The sequence below is a fragment of the Rhinoderma darwinii genome, chromosome 1 (genome assembly GCF_050947455.1).
Source record: "Rhinoderma darwinii isolate aRhiDar2 chromosome 1, aRhiDar2.hap1, whole genome shotgun sequence".
Lineage (NCBI taxonomy): Eukaryota > Metazoa > Chordata > Amphibia > Anura > Rhinodermatidae > Rhinoderma > Rhinoderma darwinii.
In genome coordinates, this window is record NC_134687.1 from 298,906,527 (window position 1) to 298,928,713 (window position 22,187).

General features: G+C 41.9%; 1 protein-coding gene across 12 annotated transcripts in view; it reads left to right on the top strand.

Moving 5' to 3' along the window:
• PWWP3A (PWWP domain containing 3A, DNA repair factor) overlaps positions 1 to 17,489 on the top strand; it is a 66,286-nt gene extending 48,797 nt beyond the window's left edge. For all 12 annotated transcript variants that reach the window (XM_075825390.1, XM_075825393.1, XM_075825396.1 and 9 more), the window contains 8 exons: positions 3,089 to 3,159; positions 3,250 to 3,335; positions 4,212 to 4,272; positions 5,989 to 6,064; positions 11,435 to 11,485; positions 13,885 to 14,321; positions 16,103 to 16,191; positions 16,266 to 17,489. In XM_075825390.1, coding sequence (XP_075681505.1) covers positions 3,089 to 3,159; positions 3,250 to 3,335; positions 4,212 to 4,272; positions 5,989 to 6,064; positions 11,435 to 11,485; positions 13,885 to 14,321; positions 16,103 to 16,191; positions 16,266 to 16,353 — 959 coding nt within the window. In that variant the 3' untranslated portion in view covers positions 16,354 to 17,489. The remainder of the gene's footprint in view (positions 1 to 3,088; positions 3,160 to 3,249; positions 3,336 to 4,211; positions 4,273 to 5,988; positions 6,065 to 11,434; positions 11,486 to 13,884; positions 14,322 to 16,102; positions 16,192 to 16,265) is intronic.
• The last annotated feature ends 4,698 nt before the right edge of the window (positions 17,490 to 22,187 follow it).

Here is a 22,187-nt window from a genome sequence, read left to right on the forward strand (position 1 = left end):
TTGTATTGCAGTGTATTACTGCCTGTCCGTTTAAAACGGACAGGCATCTGCTAGGTCATGCCTGCGGCATGATCTAGCAGGCATTCGCTGCAGGCAGACCTGGGGGTCTTTATTAGACCCCCGGCTGCCATAGAAGACACAGACACTCAGCGATTTTATCGCCGGGTGTCAGTGAGATGAGAGGGAGGCTCCCTCCCTCTCTGCAAAACCATTCAGATGCGGTGCTCGCTATTGTGCACCGCATCTGAAGGGTTAAACGGGTGAGATCGATACTAATATCGATCTCACCCGGCAGAGCAGGGACGCCCCCAGCCCTCAGCTGCTTCTGGCAGCTGAGAGCAGGGAGATTTCACGGCTCCCTGCTCTGTTTACTTTATTCTAATGCAGCGACGTAGTTTGGCGGCGCTCTAGAATAAAGCCCACTAATGACCGCCGTAAAAAGACGTATCGGCGGTCATTAAGGGGTTAAAGTTTTTTCCTACCCTCCTCCGTTATTTTGATATCGGTGCCATTATATTTGGCTCCCGATATTTAAATAACCTCCTGAACTGTCAATGGGGCATATAATGGCAAGGGGACGTGTTACTATGGCTGTGACACTGTCCAATCCGCTACGGACAGTGCCACAGCAAGAGCTAGAGAGCGCGTGTGCTCTCACTCTTCAGCTCTCGTGAACACACACAGACTGGTGGTTCTGCAGAGAGCGCTCTCTGTGTGTGTTCTCACGGGAGGGAACACAGCGCAAGCCGTCCTCACAATGTCCGTAGATGATTGAACAGTGTCCGAGCGAAGAGATCACGCCCCCTTGCCATTTAGTTAGATAGAAACGCCCATTGACAGGTCAGGGGCTTATTTCATACCAGGCGCCAAATAGAACGGCACCGATATGTAAATAACGGAGGAAGTTAGAATTTTTTTTTAAAGTGAGACAATTTTTGTGAAGCCCTGCCTATTACATGTTGCACATGTATGGGCAGGTGAAAGGTTCTCTATAAAGCGTACCTGTCCACTCTCTTGACATGTCTGTTTTAGTAAATACTTGCATTCCCTATTTTCTAAGAATTCTGCTTTCTGTTCAGTTATTTCTCCTGGAAATATATGAATAAATTGATTACTGAGTGTTACCATTCCACTTAGCAGAGGGGTGTGTCCATACAGTCTCTCTAGGACCCTCCAGTGGAATTGATTTTGGGGGCCCATCCTTCAGCTACATGGCTATATCTGCGATGAATCTGGTAAAAAAAAAAAAATAGTACAAAACCTGCTTCTTCTGTTATTTAGTGACACCATTTGGGTGGTACATAGCCTTGATTGATTAACTATTATTAAAAGAAATGGGGGGGGGGGGTGGAAAAATATTGTAACTCCGCTATTGGCGTTTGGATTTTTTTTTACGGTATTCACCATGCGGTTTAAGTGAAGATGATAACTTTATTCTATAGGTCAAAATGGCTGCATCGATACCAAATATGTCTAGTTTACATTTTTACTACTTTTGCACTCAGGGGCGTAACTAGAATCCTGTCGGCCCCAAGGCAAATTTTCTACCTGGGTCAACTCCTGCCACCGTACTGTTACTAAATTATACTACCACACTATGACCACATATTACCACTACATAGTGACTGAATAATACAGCAGCATCATGACTACATATTACCACCACATACTGACTGAATAGTGTTTTTTTTATTCAGTAACCGTATAGTGGTATTATTCAAAGACCAATATTACCACCATATAGTGGTAGATGCCAGTTTTACACAGGCTCTCTGCAGACAATATAAGTGACTACTGTACAGTTACATCCAATGACTCACAGGTGACGTCTTCTCTGATTGAAGTCGTTTACTTTCCTTTTATTCCTCATCTGGCCCGCCATGAAGACTTCTTCCAGCCATGATTCGTCTCTGCAGAATTAGCAGCAAAATACATCGCTGACTCCTTGATTTTTCAGCAGCATCCGTATTGACCCACACAGTAATAATGCCCATTTTGGTGCCCCACACAGTAATAGTACCCCCCTTTTGGGCTCCATGCAGTAAAATTGCCCTCCAAACAGTATTAGTGCCCCCTCTAGGTACCGAACAGTATTCGTGCACCCACACAGTAGTAATTTCAACTCTTGTGCCCCATATAGAAGCGGGCCCCCATACAGTAACAAGGTCCCCCATATAGTAGTTAGGCCTCTCTTTGCGCCAATAAAAAATAATAATTCAACTCTCCGAACGCTGTTTCCACGACAAGATGCTGGGTCTTCTGCCTGCTGTTCAGCACAGGCGACGCAATGCAGTGACGTCACAGTGCGATTCAGTGAAGTCAGGCTGACGTTGTCCCGAACAGCCTTTGGATTACCACAGTAAGTGGAGCCAATGACAGTCTGCTTCGCCACAGTAAGCGGTGCTCACCCAGGAACTCCTGGTGGCCCACCCCTGTATCGGAAGGCTGCCGGAGCAATAAGCTGTTCTCTTCCACTAACTAGTGGCAAGCAAAGACCCACCAGGGGGTTTTCACCAGCTCTCTAGATAGGTAAAAATTGTCTGATTGCCGGGAGGCCCACCGCTGGGACCCTACTGATTGAGAGACTGGGGGTCTCAAACCCCCCCCCCCCCCCCCCTTGTACCTCCCAACTGCTCAACTGCAGTGAAGAGGACATTAAATAGAGTGGCGGCCGAGAATGCGCTCTGCCACTCCATTCAAAGTCTGAGAATGACTGAAACAGTCGAGTACAACGCTCTCCTGCTTCTGTCAGTCCCATAGACAGTGAATGGAGCGGTGGGTGCATGCTCGACCGTAGCTCCATTTAATGTCCTCTTCACTGCAAAGCATACAGCGAGGAGGATCTGGGGGTTCGGGACCCCAATTTTCGGAATTAGTGGGATCAGAAAATGATCACGTATCTTGTGGATAGGTGATAATTGTTGATTCTGGGACAACCACTTTAAACCGCTTTTTATACATTTAAATCACATTCTTCTAAAGATACCCTGGTTAATTTTACACAGTTCCCCTTATTTGTCTCATATGTCTTATTCTCTAGGTCTGGTATTAGCATAATTTAATTACCATTGTATTTATTTTCATTTAGAACCAGCTGCGATTAAACCTGGAGCTTTCGTCTGGTGTAAATTTCAGCAGTACCCCTACTGGCCATCATTGGTAAGAATAAATTTAAAACAAATATATAATATAGTTTTTTAGCGCTTTTTTTATGCTCACTGGAAGCACTAAACAGTATTCTTGTAACAGGTGAAACTGGTGGACTCAAAACACAAGAAGGCAACTATAATATTTTTAGAGGAGTCCATTTCTGATCCTACAAAGAAAGTTAAATGGTGAGATATTAATTTTCTTTTCCTTATATTTATATATGAGAGAGAGCGATTTTGGTTCGGGTGTCAGTAAAATGTGTGTGTGTGTCCAGTTTTTTTTAGGCTTCACTACGCTACCAAAGGGGTCCAGGGCACAAAAAAAAGAATTTTTACATGGATGACAACCAGTATGGCAGCATCCTTCTGTTGTAGGAATTTTGCAAAATATAGTTGCGTCTAAAGAAAAGTGTATGTAAATAACCCATAATTATCACATTTTGGCTACTGCTCTAACGTTTGGTTTACTAATATGACCGATTTTTACATTTGGCGTGAATATGTTAGTTGGAGAGGTTGTGCGATAATGAAATAAACTAGAAGCCCAAAAAAATTAAACGGTACTCGCCTGTTAAAAGCCCCTTTGTACTCTGGTTCCGTACATCCGCGTGACCGTGGCAGCCAATCACTGGCCTCAGCTGTGATGCTAGTGTGTAGCCAGTGATGACTGGCATCGGTCATGTGGATATATGGCACATCATCTCTGCAGGATGATGTCTAGGATGTAGGGGAATAAACCACTGAAACGTGTTATTGTACAGAATATCGAACTAAGGAAACCCTAAAATATAATATTATGACATAAAATGGGAGCTCGGTCCTTTAATTGGTGAAAGATTACCCCCGGCATCCCCAATTATTCCTGGCAGCATGAAAACAGCCTTTTACACAGAATACTAAATGAAATTGGACAACTATATATCCCAGAGCTCAGTATTCCCCCTCTATCCTATGCTGTTTTTGCCTTTCAGTTTGTCTCTTTTTATTGCTTTTAAAAGCTTAAAGTTTGAAAAAATATAAAATGCCAAATTTTTAAAAACATTATTTTTTTTTTATATATAGTTTTAAAGTTGCACTTCGTTCCATAAAGCATTATGACTGTCCAGAAAAGCAGCAGCTTTTGGTAAGTCCGTGGCAAATTTGAATATGGCTGAAATCACACATGCAGTTTTTTGAGCCAATCACAGGAGTGTTTCCAAAACGAAGGAAACTTTTTTTTTTTTTATATATGTATATATATGTATGTGTGTATATGTGTGTGTGTGTATATATATATATATATATATATATATATATATATATATTTTATGAAAAAGACTGTTACTACTTCTCTCTTGTATCCACTTGGGTTTGGTTCAAAAATTGCCACAAAAACGGCATGTTTAAGTCCAGCTTAAAAGTTCAGGGTGATTGTTTTTGAATCCAGCTGCATTTTATGAAGCAATAACCATTAATTTCCGTTGAAAAATGCTTATTACGTGAAGAGGACTTGTCAGTGGCTGTTTTAGTAAATACTTGTATTTCACATTAAATAATTCTGCTGAAATATCTTTCTTCTACCTTAGTTGACAACTTAGCATTTGTATTTCCGTTGTCAATGGGTCGTGCCTCTACACCAGGGGTCGGCAACCTTCGGCACTACAGCTGTTGTGAAACTACAATTCACAGCATTTGACTGGAATAATAAAGCCGTTGGCTGTCAGGACATGCTGGGTGTTGTAGTATCACAACAGTTGGAGTGCTGCAGGTAGTTTATCATTGCTCTACACAGTCTGACAATGTCAGTGTCAGAATGTATAGGCACACACCCTATTGGGAATGCAAATGATAGCACCCAGTTGTCACTTTATTCATACAATTCCAGGAGGAATAACGGAACGATACAAAACAGAAAAGATGCTGCACAATTCTTGTTTAGTGCGGAATACTATACAATAGTATAGTATAGTACAATAGTCCCTCAAGTAACAATAATAATTAGTTCCGGGACGATCATTGTAAGTTGAAAATATTAGAACTTGATACAAACTCTGTAAAACTAGTACTTGTTTCCAAAACCCTAAAATGTCTTCCCAAAGTAAGAAAAAAAAAAAAAGATTAAGCTGATAACTAATACAGATAAAGCGAGTTCTCACATATAAAAGTCAGAGAGAGCTGCTGTAAATCACTTTAGAGTCCTGTACAGTACACCGTATACCAGAAAAATAAAACGAGGCAGCCCTCACCTGGTGCCCAACAGCAGATCATCCTGGTGCAGGTAAAGAACAGTACAGGACATGTAGTACTAGACAGCCAATCAGTGTGTGCAATAAAATGGCCAAGCTGATTGGCTGGATCTTCCAGCCAATTACACATGCCGCAGATCCTACATTGTCTGTGGCATTGTATGTTGAATGTGGTTTCGATAGTCCAGGAAAGACCACTGTATCTTGAAAATATTTTAACCTGAGGCCAATGTAACTTGAGGGATCACTGTATTTACTAAAACAGACTTGTCAGGAGAGCTGACCGGTACTCTTTAAAAAAAGAATCGGTCACCAGTACAAGATTCCTTTAAGTTACTGTTGCTCTGTAGAAACCATTAACTTTGAAGTCTGTCTAGTGGTTGTGAAGCATAATTTACTTTGAATTCAGCCATAAAAAAAAGAAAAACGGGTGTTTTCCCCACTATGATCGTTTGCTCATTCATCGGCTGATCGTTGCACTGTTAACACCGGGTAATTCTCGTGAACGAGCGTTCTGTGAACCCAAGTTTGCCCGATAATTGGCCATTGTAAAATGGCCTTGAGTGTAATGCACAATCATTCTTTCTGAGTTCTCTATCATTCTGTAATTTAAGGAAAGTGCTCGCAAAGATTTTGGCAGCTCCATTGACTGGTGTGACTCTCTAATATCAGACTACAGAATCCGCTTGGGTGAGTTTAAATCTTTTACTCCCTCTCCCAAACTCACGGTCCTGCGATAGTATTGATCTCGTTGTCTTCTGCTTTTTTGTGGTAGTTTTCATATTTCTTTTCATCTCTAAACAGTGTTTTTCTTCATGAACAGTCTCTTCTTCTCTGATGAACTAGATAAGTAATACTTTGAAGGGGCAAGACAGAAACTTGATAAATGGATGGGCCCAGACTGGGTACCACAAGCACACCCTCTGCAGCCTTGCTCCACACATAATAAAATATTCTTTAGAGGGAATGTTTTTTATGAATAGAGGCTTGGTTAATTTTCGCACCATGGGTAGTGAGTAATTGAGGGAAGATTTGAGAGATGCAAAACATTTTGCTGGAAATTTACTTCAATTTTTAAATCAAAATTCAAAGTGTATTAAACTGCAAGATGTCATGCTGTAACTGTATTTACATTAATATTGTTTGATGTGATGTGCTTTTGTCTACTCACATTGTGACATGATGCTGTACCGTTTACCCACCCAGAACGTGTGATGACATTCTGAATGCACTTTGGGCAAGACTGTGAAGCCATTTTTACTCCCTAAACTGTGTCATTTTATGACCTACTCCTATTTTTGAGCAGTGATGAGTTGCTGTGTTCATTCCCTTGCCAGAATTGGATATATGCGCTGTACTTTCACTTTTCAGGCATTGATTTATATGATTTGTGTAGTTTCTGAGCTATGCTGAGAGGATCTGTCGCCTTCATCGAGTATGTGTTGAGATAAAGATCTTCTCTACTACCCAACCCCACTTTTTACTGGTATATATCCGTGTGTGAACAATTGCCCTGCCTGTTTTGTCCTTTCTCTCTGTTTTAGAGGATCTACACTTTAAAAAAAAATAATTTATGTCATAGAGACACATCACAAGTTTAAATTGGTGTGGGTCTGGGTGCTGAGATCCTACCGTCACTGAAATAAAGGTGCAGAAGAGCTCAGCTGAGAGCCCTGCACCTTCGACTGAATGGTGTTCCTCGTTAGCCTGAAGACTGGCTCGTTAGACGTTCTACAAAATGTGAGCACCTTGGGCGAATTTTGCCATAGGTGTCAGATTCTGAGTCTGCAATCCTCAAAATTGGAGACTTGACGGACAGCCTTATCCTAGTTAAGGATACTCTCCAAATTAAAGAGAGGCCTCTGCCTCTCTTCACTAACAATTCTTTTTAGGTGGTCCTAACTAGTGAATGGAAGTACCCTAACAAACCTTTTCAAAAACCAAAACATTTAGATATCCTCTACCCTTTCCCTGAAAACCTTGTTTTAAAATGGGGTTTCCTATGGTGGGATCCACCTGTTTGGTTTTTTAAGGTTTACCACTCATCTGGCAGAGGACTGGATTTAAGGTGGCAGGATCAGCCTTTGCATCTACTTGGGTGTACGAGGCTATATATGCATGGACTAAACAACTCAGGCAGGGAATCCTTAATGGGGCTCCAGCAGAAGAACTAGCAGATTGCCCACACCGGCAAATATCTCTGTTCAGACACTCTGTAATCGGCTAAGCGTTCCTCTCTAGCTGCTGCCTATATTGTTTTCTATTCGCAGGTTTCTCTGGCTGAAGACCTATAGTGTGGACTTGGCTTTGCAGAAGTCCCTTGCAGGTCTCCCCATCACCAGTAAATGCCTATTTGGCAAAAAGCTGGACTAAGGTTATGTGTGGGTTTGACATCCGGGACCAGGCCATAAGTCGTTGCCTTTTTGTTCCTTTCAGTAGTTCTCGACCTCCCGAGCGGAGAGAGAATCCTCTTTCCAAGTTAAGAAAAGACAATTATTTAAGTCCTGTGCCTTCTGGTAACGCGCAAACAGCAAAGTCGCAGCTTGACCAAGTCTGAGCCAAACAAACCCCACACTTCCTGAAGGGGCTCCTCCTTCTTTTCCAGGACGTGTTGCTCTCACAATATGAGGACGCCTGAGTCAGGGGGAGGTTGTATCGACCCTGTACAAAATAGTTTACATCTATTTCCCGTGATCGTTTCTTCCAGCTTGTCCTCCTTGATAATCCTCTCAAGTCAGGTTTTACCCTGACCTTGTGCCCGCTGCTAGATCGGGGCATGATTGTACCAGTTCCCCCGAGAGAGAGAGAGGTTCGCAGTTTTTACTCCAAACTGTTCATGAGGCAAAGGAAAAATCCACCCTGTCTGTTTGCTGTGTTTTTAGATAGAATCTCTTTGATCAGTCATTACATGAATGGAACCGGACAAATTTCATTCATCAGTTGTCGTTATGGACGCGGCTTTACATTGTCCCTATTCCCCTGCCCCATTAACGGTTCCAGTTTGCAGTTCAGTCTAAGCATTATCAGTTTGTCTCCATTCCATTCATTTGTCCACTGATCCTTGCGTATTTACCCAGGTCATTGCAGCCTTCATGGCACTTCTGTCCATGAGGATTGTGGTCACCCCCTATTAGGTAAGAATCTTGTAAAACCCCTCATCTAACGTGGGAAAACTTGGTGAGCCTCAGGCTCACAATCGAGACTGATTCGCTTTGGTCTAGACTCTCTGTCAACCTTGCCATTTCTCACGCCGGGTCTGTATGAGGCTCCCTGGAAAAATAGTGGCGGCCTTGATGGTGATTCAATTGGCTCAATTTCCTTTCAGTGCTTTGCAGATGGCCAACTGGGACAAGCCCCCTCCCCCGGTCTCCTAATTGGTCCTTCCATCTGTCAGGGCCGCTTTGCCGATCAAGGGTGGCTCCTTCCTCTGGGTTCACTAACTGGTGTTCACTACGAATGCTAGTTTCCTGGGCTGGGGGAGTATATCCTCCATCAGTCCATGGTCGATAAAACACGCAGGGGGCTCGATTGCCAATCAACATACAGGATCTAAGAGTGATCTTTTTATAATTCACTGGCAACATCTCCTGGAACACCTGATGTGGGTACAGACAGACATGGCCATGGCTTTTATCATTCACCAAGGCTGCACACCCAGTAAGCCAGCCATGAAAGAGGCATCCCGTGTTCTCGCATGGGTGGACCTTCACGTTCCGGCACTCTCGGGAGTCCTCATCACAGGAGTGGAGAAACGTGCAGCCGATTATCTAAAAAAATTATAGATCCCGGTGAATAGTCTTTTCACCCCGACGTATTCACCCAGATCTGTGACTTCTAAAACAGAAGTCAACCTCATAGTTTCACAAGGTACATTCAGTCGCTACAGCTGGCGATACTTTGGTATTCATGACAAATTCTGTAGTGATCCCATGGACTTGGTTCCCCCTTCCTTACCTCTTTCTCAACCCAGCCCCCGCATTTGCGGCTGATTAAGAAGATAAAGGCGGAAAAGGACGAACTGTGATCCTACTGGCTTCAGACTGGCTGAAGCGCTTCTGATATGCAGATTCAGATGTTCCCTGGAGTCTATCCATCTGACCAGACCTGTTTTCTCAGGTTTCTCTCTTCCTCCCAAATTGATAGTTGTTATATTTAATGGCATGGCTATTGAGGCTGCTGTCATCGGATCTAATGTTTTTTCGGAAGAGGTTCGAGGTGTGTCAGCCGGCCTCTTCCTACCCTTAAAGCTGCACTTGGAAGACGTATTTTCAGAGGTGTGAATGGAAACATTTTCTATTTTTTTTTTTCTCGTGCTTGCTCAAGCTCTCTCTCGTACTCGCTCGCTCTCCCTCTCGTGCTCGCTCTCCCTCTCGCGCTCGCTCGCTCTTTTGTGTGTTCTCTCTCTCTCTCTCTCTCTCCCTCTCTCTCCCCCTCTCTCTCTCCCTCTCTCTCCCTCTCTCTCCCCCTCTCTCTCCCCCTCTCTCTCCCCCTCTCTCTCCCCCTCTCTCTCCCCCTCTCTCTCCCCCTCTCTCTCCCCCTCTCTCTCCCCCTCTCCTTATTGCCTTTGGTTGCTACTCTATCCTGGTCGCTCCCTGTTTGGTAGCCTGTTATGATATAATTTGGCTAGTTTTAGCCCATGTTTTAATAAATATACCTAATAAAATTATTCTTAAGCGCTCTTACTCTTGCACTTTTTTAGTGAACGCAAATACTACCATCTTTGAATTATAGGAATTGCATCACCCAATGATATGTATGAGAAAATATGACCGCACCCAGGGTAAATTTTTTATTTCCTGTGAGGTACTGTGTCTTTGCTCAGCCAGCATTTCCGGCTGAGAAAGGCACGGCGCGTCATCAGCTACATTTACAGGCAGTGGGCCAGGCGGATGTTTCATGAGCTCTTCAGGGCTCCGCCGCCTCTGGTCCCGCCGCCTGTAGATGTAGTTGATGATGTGCCGTGTCTTTACACAGCAGGAAGTCTTGGCTGAGCAAAGACACGGAGCGTCATCAATCTTAGTACACGCCCCCTCCTTCTATCTCGTCGTCCACGCCTCCTCAGCCCTCTTCACGCTCGTAGTTCCCGCACTGCCTGGTCGTCTTGTCTCTTCCCTAACACGCCCCCTCCTCCTTTTATCTTGTCCTCCACGCTCCCTACTCCTCCTCTATTGTTCTCCTATCGCTAATGGCCCTTTTTTTTAATCTATTTGCCTAATTACTGTCTGCAACAACATTTGTTAATTGAATAAAGTGTTCAAACTGTTTTCATCTATCTGTTGGACTGGTTTATTTCTCTACAAACCACAGCACTTCATTATACTTTGCGCAACACAAACCATTCATGTAAGTATAAAAGGGATAGGCCTATCTCTCTTTATACTGGTTTGTGTGTAACAAGATGTCTGACATAGGTGGACTGGGCAGAATTACATCTATCAGTCAGTTAAAGGGGTGGGGGAGGGGGATGGGTGCCTGTAATTCGATCAGGGATAGATGGAAGCACAAAGGATAATGATGATTATTAGTGTGTAAGACAGTGTGTGTCGGGAGCTGGGTGCCTGTAATTAGAGCAGGGAATCACACTGTGAACATAAAGGGGTGTGGCAGTATGCAAATAGCTGAGATGCTTTGGAGGAAGGGGGATGTAAGCTGTCTCCTCAGATGCAGCAAGGGATCATGGGTATGGTGAGTTACAAGACAGGAAACAGCCAGTACCAGAAGCAAGGGATGTAAACAAGCAGAAACGGTAGCAGTGACAATTTAGATCAAACTGAAACCGGTTAGAAGTTTAATAGGGGGTATTAGGGAAGGCAAACCAAGGCTGGGGGACCGTTTTTAGAAAGAAAATTCCTGGACAACCGCTTTAAGTCCTTTTTTTTTTTTCTAACCTATGTTTAGTTTTGCTTCTCTTAATGCTGGGCTACAAACTGATTAGCACTGTGAGCGGGGTATGGCCTTGGTTAGGAGAAGACAACTTTTCTTTTTTCTTCATGTCCGCTGTATGATGAAATGTATCACTATTTTTTGGCAATAACTTACATTTTCTTCACTGTATTATAGGCTGTGGTTCCTTTTCTGGTTCTTTTAAGGCTTACTGCACTGCAGCTATCAGTAAGTCGATTTTTACTTTACATTTTTTTTTTTTTTAAACCATATGTTTTTATTGAAGCTTCAAATTTATACAATGCAAAACAAAGCATACAAAACCCTCCCCCCTGGCACTATCCTATATGACATAAAGAAAAGACATATCTGGCGATACAGTAGATTTTCACTTTAAGGGGCATTCTGTTTTGTTTTTTTTATGTATTTTTTGAAAAGGAAACCATACCATCTTTTTTTTTTTTTTATATATATATATATATATATATATATATATAAAGGTATTTCAAATCTGCTCTCATACCTTTCCTACACCAGTGAGGTTTAATTCTCTCTGCACAGTAAATTTGTATAGCCCATTCCATGTAATGCATCCGTGGGCTAACCGAATAGAAATAAAAAGGCGTCAGTCATGAGATCACCCACACGCACCATGTGTGCATTCAGTTATCAACATTCATAAGCTAGGTGAACTAAATAGGACTAATGGTAGAATAACTATTATTATTGTGGTTATTGCACAACTTCACTGTGTGAATTTACTTATAACATGTCTGCCTGTCTCTAGGTGATATCATGTTAATAAAGATAATCCTTTCTATGAACTGGAGCCCAGAACTGAACTGCTAGATGAGGCCTCACTAATGCTTTGTAAAGTGGTAATATTACATCCCTGTCCCGCAAGTCCATGCCTCTTTTAATACACGACAAGATCTTGCTGGCCTTAGAAGCAGCTGATTGACATTGCATGCTGTTATTTACTCTAAGAGCTACAAATACACCCAGATCCTTCTCAACAAATTACTCTACCAGTTTACCTCCTGACAATACAGTTTATTAAAGATAGGCGATATAAAACTAGACCAGATATGCAGAAACTGTATCAAATTTATCACCGTAGCGCACGGATCTTGCTAGACATGTCAGTCACTTTTCTCTTCCTTACACCGCTTCTTAGCTGGTGTGCTTTAAATCAATATTTTGTACTAAAAAAATGTGCATGTCGGGCACAAAAATCTGGTTCATTTTATGACTCCTCTTCGCAGCACTTCTTGCCATTTTGAAAAGTGTCTAGAAAAAGAAGTGTCTAAAGCACATAATAAATTTGGCCTATGCTATATACTGCGCTTTCTTGGCGCAATTTGTGCCGCATTTTAGTAAATCTTAATAGTGTTCAAGACGGCTTGTAATTTATAAACATTTTCCATAGACCGTACTAATTTACAATAACTTGGTGTCCTCTGCAAAAATCGAATCGGTTCAATTAAAGGAGTCTTGGATTTTTATGTAAATAAAACTTAATCACTGTATAACTGATAAAAAGTTATGCAACATTCTATGAGCCAGTGTTCACAGGTCACGGTCAATTTGTGCTTTATTTTCGCAAAATTGCCGCAAAACCACTATATCCACAGCGGCCCCTCAATCTAGGCTTCTACTTACCTTTAAAAACAAATCTGGTGAAGTTGACAACTTCTGTCATTCGTAAAACCATGCTGTCTATTACTTGTAATACAATTTTTTTTTTGTGCCATGAAATATTATTTTTATGTTCTGTGGGCCTGTCTGGGTTTAAGCCTTTAAGGCCACCTCAGCGGCACAGTTGCAGTCAGAATTCTCTTGCTAGGACGTAGCTTTGTGACTGATCACACATTCACTCATGTGAACCAGTGCTGTGTGCTGCAGCAGATTCAATGGTGGAGCTTCGCAATGGTCTCATTAGGCTGGAATCACACATTCCGTTTTTGTAATAGTGGGGAATGGACCGCATCCAAAGTTCTTTCAATGGACGTGGAGCAAGTCCCAACTGAGTCTCTGTCCAACTGGCTTCCATCAAACTGTCAAGTATACAAATAAAAGACCGTACCCCTCTTAGACGCAAACAATCATAGACCTTTTATTCTGTTTGTGCAAGATTTCGTCTACAAAACAGCCTTTTTCAAGCATGCCGTTTTTGAGGCAAACATAGGAGTGGATCCAAAAAAAGGGAATCGTATAAGGGGGAAGACTGATAATTTATGGTGTGTGTGAGTGTGTCTGATGCAGTTTTTTCTTTTTTTAACAAAGACTTGATGTGTGATTTCAGCCTTAGACTGATCAGAAAGCCAGACCTCATTCGTACCAAGGATCGCAGAGCGGCCTTGCAGTGGACCAAAGACTTAGTTAGAGCACACTTCACGTATATTTTGTCCAGTTATCCACCCAAGTAGTGTGTAAAGCTCTGTTTTAGGCTTCAGACCCACTTTTTTTTTTCTCCAGTGATATCCACATAAAATAAACTATATAAACACTTCCTCAATAAAGAATAAGACGTAAACTTGAAAAATATCATTAAAAGTCTAAAAAATATAATGAATTACACATTTTAATGAGTGCCATGCTGCAATTGGTGTGTTCTGGTACTGTAGGTCTGCCAGTACGGAGAGAACTGGAAAGCGGCAAGAGAGCAGTACCTTTCCCCATAGAAGACTTAGAAGTAACTGAAGATCAGCAAGAGGAAATCGGCGTTGAGTCACAGAAGAGGAACCGGAAGCTGCTTCCTGACCGAGCACGCGCAGCCAGGGACCGCGCAAATGAGAAACTGGTGGAGTTTATTGTGGACAACAAAGAGGCAGAAAATCACCTTTTAGCCATCTTGGCAGGGAAAAAAAAGTCTGAATGGCTAAAGAAATTTCAGGCATCAAACCGACGCATAAACTGCCTAGAAACCTATATTGAAGATGAAGAGCAGATGGAGCTTGTGGTGTGCTACCTACAGACCGTCTGTGAGAAAATGAGCGGTGCTACAAAAAAGCTAATGCTCGGAGATCAGACACAGTTTATCTTTGAGGTTCTGCTCCCTGAGGTAAAATCTTCTGCTTTCATATTGCATCTAATAATAATTTTCTAGATAAAAGTGAATATAAGTTAAATGGTAATGGCATATCAATATAGTGTCAAGTGGAGATGTTCCAGTATGTACATGCCAGAATATCACTGCAATATTTAGATAAACAAGTGAGAGACGCTCTTTGTAATCTCTCCCCACTTTGGCCAAGAGATGAGGATCCTAAAGAGGGGGCCCTCTCTATTAACTCAGATGTTCCTAATAGGGTATATGAAAATATACCTACTAGACAACCCCTTTTCACCCCTTAATGACCGGGCCTGAAAAGACCTTAATGCCCAGCTAAATGTTTCTGTTTTTGTCTCTCTGCGTTTCAGCAGCAATAACTTTTTTTATTTTTTCATTGACGTGGCTGTATGAGGCCTTGTTTTCATGTTAGAGAAATAGTATTTTTTCCACGCAATTTTTTATTTTTTTTTACAGCGTGAATATAGGAAAAAGCGATTCTCTGCATTGTTTTTATTTCTTTTTATTCCGTTCACGTTTCATGCTAAATAACCTTTTAAATGAATTTGGCAGGTTATTACGGTCGTGCAGACCTAATATGTGTAGGTTTTATGTAATGTGGGGGCAATAAAATATATTTTATGCAAAATAATGACTTTTTTTGGGGGGATAACTTTATTTGTAACTTTATTTTTTACTTGTAATGTATTAACATACTCCTGTATGCTAATACATTACACTGTGTCACTATGACACAGGCTGCTGTTAGAGCAGCACATAGACATAGACAGCCCTGGGGTCCTTTGAAGGTCTCCAGGGCTGACTGCAGAGGGATTCCCCGGTGATTGATCGCATCACTGGAATCCCGGTGATGCGATCAAAGAGGGGAATTCCCTTTTGATTATGCTGCGGTCACGGACCGCGGCGATCAAAGGGTTAAACAGCTCGGGTACAAATGTTTTCCGACCCCAGCTGTATTCAGGAGGCTGCTCTGAGATCAGGTGCTGTTAGTTAGCGCTCATCAGCCTCATCTATAGCGACGCCAAAAGACGTCACTGTAGACTGGGGACCTGCACCGCCTGACATCAAAAGACGGTGGGCGGTCGGGAAGGAGTTAAAGAATTTTTTTTGTTTGTTTATAATGGAAGTCAATAGTGGACAATTCAAACAATATATTTACAAAAAGGCTTCACCTAGGTGGAGCCCACTTAATTGACCCTACACGAGAGTTCCTTTTTGCACTGGCCAATTATCGGGCACAAAGAACGCTCACTCCCGATAATTGTCGGGGTAGCAATCCGCAGATGAACGAGCAAACGCTGATTGCAATGTTTTAAATGCCTTAAACTATTATTGTTATCGGCAGCACATCGACGTGCTGCCGACATGATAAAAATGTATGGGGACGAGCGATTGGAGTAACGAGCGCTCGTCCCCATACATAGCTCCTTGTGACAGGAGCAAACTAGTGCCGATCCAGCGGTCTCGTAATAACTTATTCTATTGCAGGTTCCTCTTCTGCTAATTTATTTCTATGTATCCTAGATATTAATGACCCTACACTAACAGTGCATGCTATATACAATTAAGTGGGCTCCACCTAGGTGAAGCCTTTTTAAAAAAATATATTGTTGGAATTATATAAACCCCACCCAGTGCATACAGTACATACCCAGCATCCCATTTCTTTGGGCTTATCAGATATATCTAACTGTACAGCTATACAATTGCATATGCTTTCAGTATACGTTTTTTTTTTGTTTGTTTTTTTTTTACATTTTTTTTCTTTTCAGGCTGTCATCTTTGCAATTGCTGCCACAGGACAAATGAGCTATGAAAAAGCTAAAGTGAAATACTTAAAGGGGCCTTGTGTCACTAAAAGGTAACCACATACCTGGTACTTATTTATTACATTGATAATATTCTCATCATATTTACATTTTTTATTTTTTTCAGGGAAAGAAAAATCTTTGAGGAACAGATTTTGGAAAAAAAGAGACTTAAGCTGTCAGAGGCTAATATCAAAAATGATTCAAGAAAATAGCTATGTGAAATTTTGACTGGCCAGATCGCTTTAATCTGTAGCTACTGTGTTCAAACTTTGGCTTCCGTTCTTCAGACGGTTGGTTCCGTTATTTTGTGTTTTACATGCCAGTATTGCACCAAGTCCTGGTCATGATCATATTGTCATGTTGTCCTCACCTCTTCATAGCTGTTTTGTTCTATATGTCAAACATGTCCCATTGGTTAACGCTAACCGCTGGAAAAAAATATTCCGATGTGCCAAACCATAATTAGGGTTTCTCTGTAAAGACGTAAGGGGATGTCTTTAAAAATAAGTGCACATTTCAAATCTTCTTAAAACTGATTTACATGGACAGGTTTCCCATTAGGAGCGCTGACCACAGGTGGATCGGTGCTCGTTCAAAGGCCCTTTACATGAACCAATGTAAAATGTATGGGGACGAAAGATGATTTATTTGATCGCTCATCCCCATACAGTGTACGTATTGTCGGCAGCACATCCCCTATTTACACGGAGAGATGTTCTGCTGACAACAAGTTGCATAATAGATGCAGTCAACAGACGAAGGAGCCTTCGCTCATTCATCTGCTTTTTGCTCCCCTCTTACACAGGGCTATGATTGGGAGCGTTTGTACGAAAGCTTGTTCGCCTGATCATTGGTCCCTGTATAAAGGCCTTTAGTGTTTGCCGTTCTGGTTATGCAATTTTGAAAATGAAAAATAAGCACTGGTGATTTGCGTTTAATGTGTGTGCTGAAGCCTCTTGCCAAGACGTTTTTGTTGAATACATGTTTGCTTAATTTTGTATAATGTCAGCCTGTGGCTTTGTGGGAACATATTGCATCTCCAGGGAATAGGTTGGAACCCTGGAACACAACGATGAATATACTGGATACACTAATGACTATACAACAAACCTACTACTCCTGCATGCTGAAAAAAATGGAATTCGTACATCATTGAATTCGCACTGATAACAGTATATATCAAGTATTAAGATGGAAGGAATCCTCAAGCAGTCTTCTTGTTCCTGATTTGTACTTTTTTGGTTTTTTTCTTTAAAAAAATGTTATTTTTTACTATTCAGACAAGATATAAATAAAAAAAACTATAAAAATGGTGTTACTAAGAAATAAATGTTTATATGCATCTGTTCCTTGTGTGAAACGCTGCATGTTCTTTTCTATATCTATGCCACTTTTCTATAGCAATCTTGTACTGTGCATCTAAAGATTAGATTGTGTCGCGGCATTACAGTCTATTGCTTTCCAGGTCCAAATTATTGCGCCAGTACTATATTCGAAGGACGGTTTCCCACAGTGCAGATTTTGCATGTAGTTATTAAGCCAAAACCAGGAACTGAAGCTAAACAGAAGAAATATGTAAAGGAAGGCCTTAGCCCTTATTCACACGACAGGGTTTCCCGGCCGGGTGATGGCCGTTCATAAAACGCTGCAGTAGGAACAATAAACCCCTAATGGGGCTATTCACACGACCAATTTTTTTTGACGGGCCGGGAAAACCGGCCGCCAAAAAATGGGACGTGCCCTATTTTCGGCCGGGCTCCCATAGAAGTCTATGGGGCCGGATAATACACGTCCATCACCGACATGTGTCCCGAGTGACGGCTGTGTCTACCGTCGCTCGCTTTCCTCACAGCGCAGAGTGCATGTGAGGAGGAGTTTATGCCACTCGAACGAATCGCTGTATGCTGCAGGTAAGTTTCTACATTGTGGGGGTGCTGTATACAGGGGTACTGTGTGGCAGGGCCGGGTTGTACAGCAGGAGGAAGGGGGCACTGCGCTGGCTTGTTTTAAAAGCGCCCTAGCCCAGCGACACCTCCCATGGCGCCGCTGGCAGCTGCTGCTGCTGCTGCTGCTTTAGTGACGCCACTATAGCAGAGCAGGGAGGTATCTCCCTGCTCTGTTATGTTCTAGCCCAACTTTAGCTCCCTGAAGGAGCGGAATCCCCGTGTGTTCGGGGATTCCGCTCCTGGACAGAGCGCTTGATGTCTCTGTCCATATCTGGACAGCTACATCGGGAAACTCCTGAAGCGGAATCCCTGAACACTCTGTGACTGGGATATTCCACACCAGGAGAAGCCAGTAACGTTCAGTGTCCATAAATGGACACAGACGACGGGCTTTTCCTGAAGTGGAATCACCGGCCACATGGGGATTCCACTTCAGGAGTTGCCCCAGATGTCACTGTCCAGATATGCCCGGAACGGATGCAAACCGGCCGACACTCGGACCCTGTCGTGTAAATAAGGCCTTATAGGTCTGCTCTCCTGGATCCAATTCTGGTTTTGGCTTGCAATATGCATGCAAAAACTGCCTAAAAGGTTCAATGTTGCGTGGTGATGGGGGTCAAGGGTAAGTGGTAAGAATGGAGAAGTGTGGTGTAGCGGGGCTGTAATGACAATTTGTACAGCGCTGCAGAACATTTTAGGGTTATATAAATGAAGAAAATAATAGTATTGGTGAGTAGCTATAAAGGTTGAGCCTTTTAGACACAACATTTTAAACTCTTTACATACTGTTTAGCCAATAGTTGTTTATGGAATACTTCAGGAATGGTTTTTTTAGGCTGGGTTAATGGTTTTCCAAATAATAAAATGTAGTATGAAAGGGGACTTGCTTGAGGAGCTGTGCATGTTCTGCTACTATAGATAATTGCATATAAGACTTTCCCTGCCCATGGCAGTTTACATGAACGGCTATAGAAAGGACACCATTATCCTTTAATGATATAGTGTTTACAATGGTAAATTAATCCACATGCTAAATAAATAATAAGAATGGGTAAAAAACAATTGTGTTTGTCTGCTTGTGCTCAAAAAATTTTAGTGTACCTAAAATAAATTGAACCAGATAGTATTTTGAAGTGGACATTTATAAGTGGTATAATATATAAGGCTATGTTATGTCAAGTGGGTTCCCTACCCACTTTTGTACCCTGCCAATATAAGTATATTCTAGTGCCGTGGATTGTGGATGAGATTTGAAAAATAATCTCATCCACCTTCCGGTGAACATTTTCTAGACTGAAATTGGAGCATGCTGCTTATTCTGTTTTGGATGTTCGGAGGATTTCACAGTTTTCAATGTAGCAAAAGTTAAATCCACAGTGAAATCTGCATGTAAACTGCAGACACGCTGCGTAAAATCTGCAGCATTTCCGTCCTGTGTGAATCCAACCTTACATAAGATCGGATAGATTTTGGGAATCCTACAAACTGTTTTTCCACCTTGCAAAATAAATACTGGGAACAATCTAACAATGTGACGTGGATAGGAGAAATTGAGTAATCGATCATATGGGCTTCAACACTTGTGTGCTCAGTTCTGAAAGCTTTGAAAAAAAAGTCTTAACCTTCAAGGAAGCTTACTATAAGAAAATGTAAAAAGTGTACGTTAAAAAAATTTGAAAAACTTTTTCGAATATCTGAAATCTACATCCTACTAAATAGTATATAATGGCAAGTGTGTGTGTGTGTGTGTGTGTGTGTGTGTGTGTGTGTGTGTGTGTGTGTGTGTGTATATATATATACATACATACATACATACATACATACATACATAAACAGTACTGTGCAAAAGTTTTAGGCAGTTGTGGAAAAATGCTGAAAAGTAAGAATGCTTTCAAAAATAGACGTGTACCTAGAAGAATTAATGCTATTTTGAAGGCAAAGTGTGGTCACCCCAAATATTGATTTTGATTTCTCGTAAGAGGTCGCACTACATATTTTCAACCAGGATAAAAAGCATTTTTAGCCAAGATGGAGTATCTCATTTGTGGTAATTCAAAAGAATAATACGTAGACCTATGTGGTCGCTAATTATGCAGAGAAACATTATTATAACTTTTTTTTTTTTAAATTAATATCGAAGGTCATATAAAATAGAAACTTTCAGAGAATGATACAATACCGCAAAGATGAGGGGTACTCACAGGAACCCGAAAAAATAAATCTCAATGTATCACTTATATACAACAGTGCGTACATAGCAGAAAATAAAATAAATAAAACCGAGAAAACATTGCTCATATACACTCTGAAGATACAATACAATGCATCATAAAGTCCTGCCTAAATAAACGTTTAAAATATTTTTATTAGTGTAGTATTTAAAAGAGGGCACTCATGCCAAAATTTACTGTGAATAGGCGTTGGCAAAACAGACACAGTTCCCTGATAAAGTGTCAAAATAAGGTAGTAATTGGTACACCTTAGTATCGATACAACACCCGACGGGTAGTGAATCACACTACTCGTCAGTTTGCCATAACGATAGAAAATAGCTCAGCCTCATGAACGTCCCACATGCACTGATACTATCTCCCAACGCGTTTCTGCAACCTTATACCCAAAGGGAAGCGTTAGGCTTGGTTCACACTACCTATTTTCAGACGTAAAGGAGGCGTATTATGCCATTTGAATGGGTTTGCCGACGTACTGTGCAGACCACCTGTAATTTACGCGTCGTCGTTTGACAGCTGTCAAACGACGACGCGTAAATGGACTGCCTCGGAAAAGAAGTGCAGGGCACTTCTTTGCCACGTAATTTGAGCTGTTCTTCATTGAACTCAATGAAGCACAGCTCAAGATTTACGAGAGTCTCAGACGCCTCGTAAATTACGAGGAGGAGCATTTACGTGTGAAACGAGGCAGCTGTTAACAGTCTGTCTTTTCACACGTAAATGCCTCTCATCGTGTGAACATACCCTTAGGGGTTTTGTTAATTGCTTGTACTAGAATGAGCAGCTACCATACAGCACATATTATGCTGCTGAATTTGTGTATTCTCCGGAGCGCACTGAGACACAGATACCTGGTCTAACGCGCGCCGGAGACTCTCACAAGACTTATACAGCTAGCCCTGCCTATACGAGAGGCGTGATTGATAGGACAGAGCCTATCGGTGTATCACAACTTGTGAGTAACGCCCACCGATCCCACCTGCCTATGGTAACAAACGCCAATCCGAGAGATGCAAAGAGCATCAGCAGTTTCTAGGGGAGTTTCAGACAGTTTACCAGTACGTTTGCTACATAAACCAGGTAGGTGTGAATGTGTGCTCAACAAAGAGCGAATTGTCTGTGTCTATGAAGCGGGGATCAGTTACAGTTTATGCCAATGGCAATGTCCTGTCTAAACACCCAATTATAGATGTCTACAATTGGGTGCGTAAGATGCAAAAACAAACTATAGAGCACACGTAGTGCCCCATCTCAGTAAACATTAGGAGTAGAAGAATCATTATAGATTGTGACCCCTTGCACGGAATTGCTAATAGGATAAGGTTCCTTAACAGAGAGCCTATATGGAACTACCAGAGCTATATTTTTAGATACTTGTAATAGATGTACTAGCAATGATATTAATAGCAAATATACATGTATAAGTGGAAGGCTAAAGGAAGGAAAGAAAGGATAGATATTCATTAAGCCCAAATGGACTAACTGTTTTCATCCTAAAAATCCATTGGGCTTCCTTCTGCAAGATTCTTTTGTCCCAGTCACCCCCTCTAGTTGGTGGCTCAATGTGTTCCATCCCCTGGAACTTGAGGACGATGGGATCACCAGAATGATGCTCCCATACATGTCTAGAGACTGAGGTATCTTCCTTCCTGTTAATATCACAGATGTGATCTCTAACCCTCCGTCTGAGGCCTCATGCACACGAACTTATTTTTTCCCTCCCGTAAATACGGGTCCGGTGTCACACGTATTCGACCCGTTTTGCACCAGTATTTACGGACCCGTGCCCGGAAATACGGTTCCGGTGTCACCCGTATTCCACCCGTATTTACGGGCACGTTTTCAATGCAAAATTGCACTGCACTAATC